This window comes from Bos indicus x Bos taurus, chromosome 17 (assembly GCF_003369695.1).
Source record: "Bos indicus x Bos taurus breed Angus x Brahman F1 hybrid chromosome 17, Bos_hybrid_MaternalHap_v2.0, whole genome shotgun sequence".
In the NCBI taxonomy this organism is placed as follows: domain Eukaryota; kingdom Metazoa; phylum Chordata; class Mammalia; order Artiodactyla; family Bovidae; genus Bos; species Bos indicus x Bos taurus.
Window position 1 is genome coordinate 14,709,944 of NC_040092.1, and position 12,173 is coordinate 14,722,116.

Consider the following 12,173-nt stretch of genomic DNA (forward strand, 5'->3'; position numbering starts at 1 on the left):
TTAAATGCTTATTTGCTCATAAACTCTGAGACACTCGAGTCCCTGTCAAGTGAACAGGACGTGGATGCCTCTCACCTGAGGCTTGTTTTCCACCAGAGGAAGCAGACATTATTCTCAAAGCTTTTGATCTTTCCCTCTTGTCCATGGGTGTTTGTTTCCCTTCCTTGTCTCATGGATGATAGTTTCCAGTTACCTTTTCCTGACGCTTGGAGCCCTTTGAAATTTGTTTCCAACCTTCCGTTTCTCCTCACTACTCTTCCCAGGGTACTTTTGGTTTTTCTCCCCCCATACTATTCTAGTCACCTCTGACCATGTCTTTTTAAACTTGAGATGCAATTTACATACCATAAAATTCACCCTTTTAATTGTGTAAGTCAGTGATTTTTACTACATTCACAAGGTTTTATAACTGTCCACCATTATCTAATTCTTGAACATTTTCATCACCTCCAAAAGAAACTGTCTCCATTTTTTAAGGCTTAGCTCGAGTCTTGCTGCCTCCCACAGCTTCTGTGGCACAGTAGCCTATTAACTCTGCCTCCCATGCCAGCATCTCCCCTTCTCATGCCTCCCAGGAAGTGATTATCTGCAGCGCATGGGGCAGCTAACCACATGGCTTTAAGGCTTCACTGAAACATTTTTGTCTTATGTTGTTATTTTATTTTTCAACTTTATAGTCATGTAAATTCCCAGTTAATTTGTAAGCATCTTTTAAAAGTGGAGGTGTTATGTAATATTTCATTAAGCTCCCTGTAATACTAATACATTTTTTAATCTGAAGAAGAGTGTTAACACTTAATAGATTCCCTTCCCCCGACCTGTATACTACATGTTACATGAGAAACTGGAGGAATTACTGATTTCTTTGGTCTGTTCTGATTTCCTAGTTCTTTTCAACTTAGAATCACACAGTTTGAAACCTGGAAGGAACTTTATAGATTCTGTTCTGAAATGCTCCTCCTGCGTGAGGTCGTGGAGGCTCCCGAGGTCTGGGGAGTGGGGTTGATAATGTGTGCCCTGGCTGCCCCGCTGTGCTTCTGCCGGCGGCACGTGAGAGCCCTGCCCCTCGCTACCGTCTCCAGCCCTGGCTCCATGCCCGGATGGCCTGTCTTATTATAGTGTCATTTTGTTTTCCTTTATGACATGTATGGACCTTTCTTTTCTGTAAAAAATGAAAACAGCAGTAAGACCATGTTGTCTTTGCAAAACTGTTAGAAAGTGGAGAAGAGAAAGCCGCCTGACTCCCAGCTTGCTAGCACAGCTCCCGTTATGGGTTTTGGTGTGTGCCATTTATGTTTCTGTTTTCAAATGCATGTTACTGGATTTAGGTAGCTGGATTTTTATCTTTTCCAGATGAAGGAATTATTTTAGGGACTTCGCTGGCGGTCTAGTGGTTAAGCTTCTGCACTTCACAGCAGGGAAGCCAGGTTCGATCCCTGGTCAGGGAACTAGGATCCCACATGCTGCATGGTGTGGCCAAAGGAAAAAAAAAAATTATCTTAAAATGCCTTCAATAATCCTCAAGTTCTTTCCCATTTAACTTTTTGCCTTGGAGTCTCTAAACCATCCCTCAGACCCACTCTCCTGAGTGTGCCTTCCCGGTCTCGGTCAGTGCCATAAATAACGAGAGTTGGCTCTTGTTGACTGTGCTCCTCTCTCTGACAATGGTGGGGGCTGTGTATGAAGAGTGTGTGTAACTGCAGAGCCTAAAGAACGCCAGTCCCAGCACCCGGGAGACTTCGGGGCAGGCACGCACAGAAGGAAGAGCCCCCACACTGTGCTCCCCGAGCCGCCTTGCTGCACCTTTGACTCACAGTCTCCTTCTCGGGTCCCCCTCATGCCTCTCTGTGGTGTCGTGTGGCCACCCGGCAGTGTGTGCAGCATCCCAGAAGATACCAGAAACAGTTTTTTCTTTGCTGTTGGAAGTCCCTGCGACTGTGACAAAGTATGTGATTCAAACACAGCCTGTCCTTAGACTTTTTTTGCCTGCTAAGATTTCCCATTTCTTTAACCCGAGAGCAACTTGTGCTGAGAAGCCACCGGTCTGTGTGCGTAAGCCACCTTTCTCTTTTTGTCAGAGCTGAGCCTCTGTCTGCATTTCCTCTGTGATCTGGTAGCGTTCCTGAAACGTGGTGAGGTTTAGTGTGCTTAGAAGGACATGTTACCTAGAAAGTTGTTTGATAAGTGGTTAGGAAGCGTGGTGGTGGTTTCTTTATTTTTCTCTTTTTATGGTGAGAGCTCCGAGAATTGTAGAGTGTCTCTCAAATGACATGTTTATCATTGAGGGAAAAGACCAGAAGGGACGAGGCTGTGACAGCGTCCCCGTCCTGTGTTGTGTTGTGAGACCTAGAGAGTCCTCTTTCTCCACAGTCACACTGAGAGTTACGGGTGTTGAAAACAGATGACATCATGAGTTCAGAAAGGTCACATTATAACCTGAGATGCAGGGCTAGGTATACTTTGCCAGAAATATGTTTGCTTTACTGCCATCTAGTGAAGGAGAGCCTCTCAGGTAAAACTTGGAGGAGAAAGTCAGCCAGGGGGCTCACTGGAGGCCTTGTGCTGGCCATTAAGCTGTTAGCTCACCAGAAGCTTTTATCAGATGCCCAGGAGTATACCGTGGTGTGTTTTGCAATAAACTCCCTTCTCACTGTTACTTAAGATTCATAAGTCTGAAGCGTTTCAGTTTGCATAGGAAAGCACACTTTTCTGTTCACATTAGAGGACCATTTTCCCCCTTTCGATTTAAAAAAAGTATCAAGTCCCCTTTTTGTAAGGTTTTTCTCAACACTCCTAAATGCTCTTCCCACCCCTCTTCCATTTTCTACTGTGGTGATCCGCCTTTTTAGGGTACGCTTCCTGTCTGTACTGAAAAGAACGGTGACTGCGTATCCGTGTTTGTCTTCACCCCCAAGTATGGTTGGCGGGAAATCTCTATCATTGAGTGTCGCCAAGTGTTAGCTGTCGTCTTTCTCTAAGAAGTTCTCTGTTATCCCATTTGGTCTACACTGATTTTCCCCATCTCCATTCCCTTTGAGGCAAGTAAGACACAGAGCAAAACTGCCTACATGTCTCTAGCAGCCCAAGTGACCTCTGGCTGTTGTTCTGGCTTTTATTATGACTAAAACTGTCCACACGACTTGGATAGTCGAAAGGGTTGCCAGTCTTCTGTAGACATGAAGCAACATTTTGAGCTTCTATCCTATGTATGTTAAATTGGGTGTCTGAATCTTGGGGTTCACTTTGCCTGTTGACACTTTTCTTGGAATATTATTGTTTATAGCTAAGAACTGTTGGAAAACAGTACTTCAGACGTAGGCATGTGTCTAAGGTAATGTCTTACTTTTAGCCATTTTTCCACCACTTTTCCCAATAATTAAAAATGTCCCTTAGTATTGACCACAAACCATGCCTAAATACGGCTTTGATCTGAAGTAGTGTGTATTTGCCCTGAAATCTACAACCCTTCTGTTCAGGAGCTGAAGACCTCAAGGTGGTGTTTCTGATATTCTGCTAGCTTCATGTGAATGTATAACACTAGATAATATAATACCTAGGATCACTTTGAGGCTCTTGAGATGATAGCAGACGCCTTGTAAATACACATTGGTGATAAAAACCGCCTTAGATAAATGTCACTCTGTATTTACATTTACTAAGGACTTGCTTTATCTGTCCCCCTTAAAAAAAAAACTCTTGACAGTTTTCCTTTCAACCTTGTGTTATATAGATTTTGTGCTGCTGCTTATTATGATGTTGGAGTATTTCCCATAAGGAATCCAATCATTACCCGTTAGGGACCTCTTCTTAAAAATACTTTTTATTTATTTATTTTCTGCTGTGAGGTGTACATGCTCTTCTGGTAAATAAGTCTGAGGTAAGATATTGATAAGAGACCAGAGGAGAGCTTCACATTTATTATGTCCTTAATGAAGGAGCTCTAGAATATCCTTAATAAATACTGGTGAACTCATGGCTGCATTTACCCATCTCAGGTTCTCCAAGGAATAATGGGAAGGGCCACAGCTACAATAACTCTGCATAATCATCATTGACTCTGACTCTATTGATTGTGATTAACCAAGATGTATGGAAAACAGTTTGAAGTGTGTAGTGCGTGGATCTCATAAGGTCCATTAAGACGTTCATTATTTCTCCATTGATGCGTCTTAAGCTGCACTTGATGTTTGCAGCAGTGCATTTCCACAGAAAGACTGCACTGTGGGATTGAGTTCATTTTGTTAATTGCATAATAACAGCACAGTTGTGTTTCATAGAAAACAGTAAATACTCTTGCTTTCATTGATTTGTAATCTTTGGTATTACTGAAGAAAGTATGGAGTATGTGACTAGTTCTTAAAACCTCTGCATGTTAAGGGCATAAACATTTTTTGAAATGTGGGCACTGCACTTGTAGGGGCCTCGGCCTAATTGCGTTGTAGTCTTTAAACCACTTTCATCTTCTAAGTTTAAATCAGACTCGTGAGCATGTACTAAGCACAGAGGAACACTACAGACTCATTCCTTGTTCGGGGGAGGGGTACACCTCCCTTGCTCACAGGCAATGTGATACAGTCATTGCTGGTCACAGGCCAGTGTGAGAGGCAGGGTAAGGGAAGAGCAGGCGCCGTGGCACACGGGAGAGGCACCGGGGTAGGCTCCGAGCCAGGCAGGTTTCTCCTGAGAAGTGACTCCTCAGCTGAGTCTGGAAGGGACAGCGAGGAGTTGTCCAGGCAGAGTGTCATGTGGAGGAAGGATGCTCATGACTTATACACATGCTGCCCCTGCTGGCTCTCAAACCAGCGATGGACTTGGGAAGTCCATTACAGTGAGCTGGGCGCAATACAGCTTCAGAATCCTCAGCTCAGGGCCATAGGCAACCACCACAGACTCACTGGATCTGACACACAGATGAAACCATTCGCTTTCCTGGCCTGAGGCCCGCATAACTAGGCTCGTTTTGGCTGCTGTGAGTACTTGATCAGAAGGAACTTGTGACTTCGTTTTACAGGTGGCTGTTTGAGCATGGTCCTGTAGAGGGTGAAGTTTTTTAAGACTTTTTTTTTTGTTTTTTATGTGGACCAGTTTTAAAGTTTTTGTTGAATTTGTAACAGTATTGCTCCTGTTTTATGGTTTGGCTTTTTTGGCTGTGAGGAGGCATGTGGGATCTTAGTCCCCCAACCAGGAATTGAACCCACACTCCATGTTTTGCAAAACTGTCTCAACCCCTGGACTGCCCAGGAAATCCCGAGGGTGAAGTTTAACCGTTCCACGTGTGGGAGGCACCTTTGCATTTGCCCAGTCCCACGCCCCTTGCCAGCACATGGAGCTTTTTCATCGTTGGCCTCTTGACTTCCAGTTGAGCTGTAGTGGTGGAACTGATGAGTTAGGGTCAGGGACAGTGTCCTGCAAGCCTGAGTCAAGAGTATTGAAGAGGATAAATTCCTTATATTGCACTCAAATGGAAATAGTTCTTAAAAGCCATATTTGTTTCCAAGACACTGTCATTGGAGAAGGCAGTGACTTGCTGGCTAAAGCAGCAGTTAGAGAAAAGCCTGGGGACCCAGGTTGATCCCAGCTGTGCCACTAAAATGTTTCTTGTGACCTTGGCTGAGTCACTTAACCTTATGCCCAGCTTCTTAAATGAAAACAATGCCCCTGGTTGTGATGAAGAACCTTGAAAAAATTGTTTTCAGCAAATTAGCACTGGCACCTGGAAGCAAAATGGAACCATCCCTCCCCCACTTGGCTACTTAGACGGGAAAAAAGGTTAAAGGTGGTTTTTAGCTGTACAACATTTCTACGTTTTTCTTCAGGTCTCTTGGTCCAAATAAGTAGTCTGCTTATTGGAAATGTACTAGTTAATGAAAGCTCTTCGGTGGTAAATAATTTGAAATTGGCAATTGCTCTGGCGTGCCGAGCTTGAAAGAGGCTCTTTTCCCATTCTTTCAACAAAAAAATCAGCTGTGGTCTCTGACGTGTTTATTTGGAGGTAAACTCAACCTCGCCAAGCAGGAGAAAGACTGGGAAAAGCATGCAGCTTCACTGATGCGTGCCGTGGGCTGGGGCAGCCTTCCTCGTTTGGAAAAGGCTTCTTTCTTCCTTAGTGTTTCGTTAGTGTTCTTACATCAGCTAATACGTTAGTTGCCATTGTACTTTGCACAGGCACTAATTAGAGAACCATCAACATTGGGGTCCAGAGGCTCCCTGACAATGCAACTGTCATAGTGGTGTCTTAATTGGTTGAGTGTAATTGTCATTAGGCAGCCGTAAAGACATCTGGAGCTCTGGAGAAAAATCAGCCCTCGCCCCTTCCAGCTCTGTCCTTGCTTCTCCCGGCCAGTGTTGGGAAGCACTTTGAAACTGCACCGAGAGTCTGGTCCAGGTCATCTGCCCCAGCCAGCGTTTCTTCCTCAGGAAAACGTCCGCTTCTGTAGCACGAGTTCACGAACGTGGTGTCCGGGCGCTGCTGCCGTGGCTGCTTTCATGTGGTTCACTCTAGAGCCTGTTGCTGAGTCATCACGTAGTACCTGCTGAAGCAGGGTATTTATTCTCTGTTCTCATCTTAAAGGAGCACTGAGTCTTTTGTATTTGCCTCGTGAGTCTTTTTGCAGCAAAACATTTATGCTGTTATCATGCTCTTTCGCCATAAAGAATGGAGTTGACTTAGATGGATATCCTCAGAAAGTTTTATAGTTACCGAAATAACGTAATTTATCCTGTGTTTTGTAGAGAGGTTTTAATCAGTCTGGAGGTAAATGGAAGAAGCTCATGCATCTCGATGTGTGTGTTCTGGGTGTGTCACTGACCATTAGCACTGGAAGTGGGACAGCAGAGAGAAGGCGGTGCCACTCAAACCAGTCGGGCTGTTACCTGGGGAGCCCCTTCTCTCAGCTGCGTGTAAGGCGCTGTGGTGGAGGCTGTGGCACTGTGGTAGGGCCTTCATGGTCAAGTTGAGGACACATGGGACGTAGCAGGGAACGCCATTTCTTCAGATTCAGGGGCACTGTAGTGGAGGCAGAGAGGGGTCATGGAGAAGGGGGGCCTGGGCTAGACCTTTAGACGTTATTAGGCTTGAGTGAGGGCTTCCCTGGTAGCTCAGCTGATAATGAATCCTCCTGCAATGCAGGAGACCTGGGTTCAATCCCTGGTTTGGGAAGATTCCCTGGAGAAGGAAATGGCAACCCACACCAGTATTCTTGCCTGGAGAATCCCATGGACAGATTCTGGTGGGCTGCAGCCATGGGGTTGAAAAGAGTCGGACACGACAGCGACTCAGCACAACACAGCACAGGCTTGAGTGAGGTGGGTGGTTCTCAATCTGCTTAGCTCATTGGGAACAGCGTTGTCTGGTCCCGCCCCTGGAGGATGAGATTTCATTGATCTGGTGCGCCCTTGGTTTTGGGAGTTTAAACGCATCTCAAGGGATTCTAATGTATAGCCAAAGTTGGCCCACCTGGCTGGGTCATAAGGAGGGAAGGGGCTCCAGAAAGGTGGGTAATTGGGAGCCGAGGTGCAGAGGCACCCGTGCTGTGGAAGGCAGTGACCGACCGTCCCGGCTAGAGACTGGCTCCTGCTAAGGAAGAGGAGAAAATGAGGCTGGGAGAGGAGTGAGGTAAGTCTGTGGAGGGATCTCAGTGCCTGGCTGATAGTTAAAGCTTCATTCAGTGTGTTGTTAAGGCCTCAGGATTCACAAAGAGCTCCTTAGGTGTCAAGCGCTATTTTAGTTGAGCTGTTCTGATCACTGGATCAACAGCGGGGAGCAGGACCCAGCCCCTGACCTTAGAAGCTCATGGGTTCATAGGGGAGGTGATCAGTCAGATGACTGCATACACAGCTGCCACCAGAGGAGAGTCCACACTGCTATCCTGGAAGATGGTAGCACCCGTGGTCTGGTGTGGAGGGTGGAGGGAGAAAGGGAGAGAGAGCCACGTAGTCAAGTATTTCCGAGGGTTTGGCTGGTGCTGGGTGGCCGGAGGTGAGTGAGGCTCGGGAGTGGGGAGGCTGTTGTGGGGTGGCTGGGGGGTGAGGGGTGGCCCAGGTCCAGAGGCAGCCTGGGAGCGAGGAGAGCAGGAAGGGTGTGGACTGCACGTGTAGTAAGTAGTGTGGTGATGTGTGCATGATGGCAGAGGGGCGTTGAGGAGCCCCCCAGTTTTGCACTGGTGATCTGGGACGAGTTCTGTCTCTGACAAAATCAAGAACTTGCAACGGGCCAGTTTGGTCATGGGCCAAGTCTTTTTGAGGAGATCACGTGTTTAATTTTAGGTGAGTGAGTTGCAGCACGAAGGGGACAACTTCTTGGAAGAAAAGGCAGTCAGGAGCCTTCCCGATATTAATGGATGCTCCTCTGCGGCCTCTGCCCTCCATCTGTCTTCCCCCAAAAGAGAGAGGCAGACTGTATTTCATGGCTCACGGTTGTGGGGTGCAGCGGGTTTCAGGTTTGGATTTGGTCGCCGTTGCTTTACCTTGGAACTCCTTGTGTAAAGGGAACTTGCAAATGGTGGGTTTCAAGCCCCCCAGATGCTGCCCTCGTATCCCCTCGGGGGCACCACAAAGGCCTTGAGGATGACTGGCGTGCTCCCATATGCAGGTCACAAGAAGCAGAATGACAGAGACGGACAGAAAGGAAATGCGTTTTCCTGGTTGGTGTAGTTCTTTCTCTCAAAGCTCCCGAGTCCCCTCTGTCTGTCTGTCACTTCTTTCTATTTCTGAATGATGTTGCCATCCTCCTCAGCCGCCTCTTGTGAATTGGCCGGTTCCTTTCACACAGAATTTAACCTCAAGAATCTAAGCATACACAGCCTAGAAATTCACACATGTTGTCTCTGAGTGTGTCTGTTGCTAAGCAAGTGGCCTTATTCCAGGGAACGGTGTAGTCATCCTTAGGGTGTCAGAGTCAGCGGGTAGTTTGGGTGCAGTGGAGTGTGTGTTCCTGTTGAGGTGGCCTCGTTGAGGTCACATGATCTGGAAGCACTGTCTGGAGAGTCTGGGAGCCGGCGATTGGTCCTGGTGATTTCAGTATCTTGCCTTTGCTCGTGTGTCACCAGGCTTAATGACTGTCATGGAGTGAGCGTTTTTGTTTGCTGGAGGATCAGTGGTCAGAGGCCCATCAGTCCAGTTTTAGACAGCACATCTGTCCTCCCTGCCTCTTCACACTCCCACTCCCTGGGTACCATCCTACAGGGAGAGAGCCCCGTGGTGCAGCCTAGAGAGGGTGCGTGACAGGATGACCTCTGAATTCATGGTGTGTATATTCGTTGTCAACTAATGTGAGGAAAACACTGCTGCATTTAGTAAGTGAAGCATTCCCGAATCAGAGTAACCTTAGTTTATTAAGAAACCTCACGTGAGAAACTGATGTACAACTACTTCATAGATGTATCATGTCATAGACTTCAGTAGTTAAATAAGTCTCGGAGTTATCTTTTTCGTTTCACTTGGAATGTGAGATGAAAGAAGCCCTGAAGGAACTGTGGCTTGGCCTCAGGAAGCCCGAACACCTTTCCCGTTGTCTGCATGTCTTTGTGTTTGTGTGGCTTCATTCTGAGGCTCTGAGCCTGTATCGAGCACGCCTCGGCACAGGTGCTTCGGTATTGAAGCAGACCCTCTGCAGCAGCTGTGAGGAACTCTGCATAAAGGCCTCCAGTGGCAGGCAGCGCACTACCTTGTCATCTGGCCGTTCCATTGTCCCCGGGGCCTGGTGCCTGACCAGGTTCTGGCCCTGCCGCGGCCGTGATGGAGAGAGTCATTTGTTGGAGTGGCAGGCGTGATAGGAGAGAGTGAGTGCTCCCGCGCTCTAAGTGGGTGAAACCAGGGAGCGTCATGCATTTCGGCAAGAGCTTTTCATGAGAAGGCAGCACTGTCTAGCTGCTGAAGGCAAGACTTAATTGTTTCAGCAAATCAATTAGTCTTTAGGGACTTTAATCAGTCAAATCTGATGCATGGATGAGGTATTAGAAAGCTTGTGCCTGTAAGACCATTAGCCCTGTGTGTGTGTGTGTGTGTGTGTGTGTGTGTGTGTAAATAGTGTGGCTTCTGCACGTTTCTGCTAGTGATCCCTTTACTGGGAGGACTTAAGGTAGCAGAAGGGGTATAATAGTCGAAAAGAAAGGCAGGGAGATCTTGCTGTCCGGTGTTTTAATTACGGTATCCTCCTTTGAAATTGTCACCACTGTGCCACGAGGACAGGGAGCGTGTTCTCAGCCTTCTGTTCCCGAGCTGCCGTTCTCTCCTGTTGGGGTGACTCGCGTAAACAGCGTTGCAGCAGTGGGCCCCTACCTGCCTAGTCTTCCTCCACTGGCGCTTTCAGGCTCCCACAGGCTCTGCACCGCGGCCCTGCCATTCGCTCCCCTTTGGAACCACATGTGTCCTTCTTTTCCAGATACACGTCGGGAGACGTGAGGGTGTGGGACACGCGCACCTGGGACTACACAGCCCCCTTCCTGGAATCGGAGTTTGAGGAGGATGAGCCTGGAATGCAGCCATATGTCTCCTTTGTGAGGATAAACAGCTCGCTGGCGGTGGCAGCTTACGAGGATGGTAAGCAACCCTCCTCCCTATTAAGAGAAGATAAAAAGCTTGACAAAAATTAAGCAGCTGTGGCCAGCTCCCCTCTGTAATCCCTCCATACATACACGTGGGCACACACACAGGTTCACACACATACACTCATCCTTGTGTTTATGTGAAGAAGTTGGCCAATAACCCTCAATGCATTAGTAGGCATTGGAACACAGCACCCATTAAAACTGGTGTTTAATTCCTACTGGAACTGTCGGGCTGGGTTTTAGTGCCAGACACGAGGCTGGCCAAGCCATCTTAAGCAAATAACTTGTTTGGTGTAAAATATTAAATATGCTTGGCCTACTTTTCCTGTTGGCTCTGCTTGATTCAAAGGAAACAGTGAAAAGAGGACAGACAGAGATAATCTTTTGACAAATACGGAAATAGAAAAATAAAAGTCAGGGTCTACCTTTTCCTGGCACTAACACACTATATGAGATAAATTATGGTAATATGTTGTCTCTCTGGGACTCATAGAATTCTTTTTGTGTACTGGCAACTGTGGATTTACAGAACTGGGTAAGAAGAGTCTAATAGTTTCAATGGCCACGATACCGTATACCACCTCTCATACTCCTGACTTCCATTGTATTGTGAAGTCTGAATCTCCAAAATCTCCCCACTTGCTTGAATGTCAGGACCATGAGATATTTCAGAATGTTAGTGTTCATGTCATGGCATGGTTGCAGATCTTCAGAGGTAGGACAGAACTGTGGTAATGGAGCTGATGGGAACTTTATATGCATATGCCATTAAAAAAAATTAGGGCTGAAATCTTAAATACGTTCATTTTATTACTCTAACAATATGAACTCTGTTGTTTGGGTTTGGCATTATTTGGACACCACTGATGGATCTTTCTTTTGGCCTCTAGTAATTCAGCTAAGCTGTCTCTAGGGTATGTCATAGATGAGGTGTGTTTGTTGAGATCTTGCAGAGATAACAGAAGAGCAGCTTGAGTGTGATTCCTACATGCCAAATTACCAGTGAGGTTTTTTCCCATATAGCTATGCAAAGGTTTGCAGTACTTCTCTGTTAGAATCATACACTGCAGAACAATCTGATAGCCTCACCCTGCCACACACAAACAGATACAGACACACACCCCCCCACACACACCCTTCAGATCGGGAAACTGAGGGACACACACACACAGACACACATACACACACACACACACCCCCTTCAGATCGGGAAACTGAGGTTCAGAGAAGCCAAGTGATTTCCTTGAGGTTGACTCGTTCATCAGTGGTGAATCCAGAACTGTGGTGGTCTCTCTTAGGCCGTACCCAGGATCCCATGCTGTTTATGTAATACTCCACAGAGACACTTACAGAACGGTGCATCTGATTTATTTGCACGCTCACGGCTCATCTCTCATGAGCTTGAAAGTCCAGCTTTTGAGGATATGCAAGTGTGCTGCTGGTTTTACATCGTTGGTTAAAATTGTCTTTGTCACCTCCCTGCTGTTGCACAGAAATATTAGGAAACCTTGTAGGAATGCCAGAGGAACTTCTCTTTTCAGTAAATACTTGGCAAGCAATTGCCATCATGTATTTTTAAATACTTGGTTTAAAAAAAGTTAGTAGTTAAAATTCAAACAGAGCACA

At 46.6% G+C, this 12,173-nt stretch overlaps 1 protein-coding gene across 2 annotated transcripts in view; it reads left to right on the forward strand.

Moving 5' to 3' along the window:
- The window catches only part of FBXW8 (F-box and WD repeat domain containing 8), a 113,628-nt gene that overhangs the window by 38,428 nt on the left and 63,027 nt on the right, over nt 1-12,173 (forward strand). For both annotated transcript variants that reach the window (XM_027566702.1, XM_027566701.1), the window contains one exon: nt 10,382-10,539. In XM_027566702.1, coding sequence (XP_027422503.1) covers nt 10,382-10,539 — 158 coding nt within the window. The remainder of the gene's footprint in view (nt 1-10,381; nt 10,540-12,173) is intronic.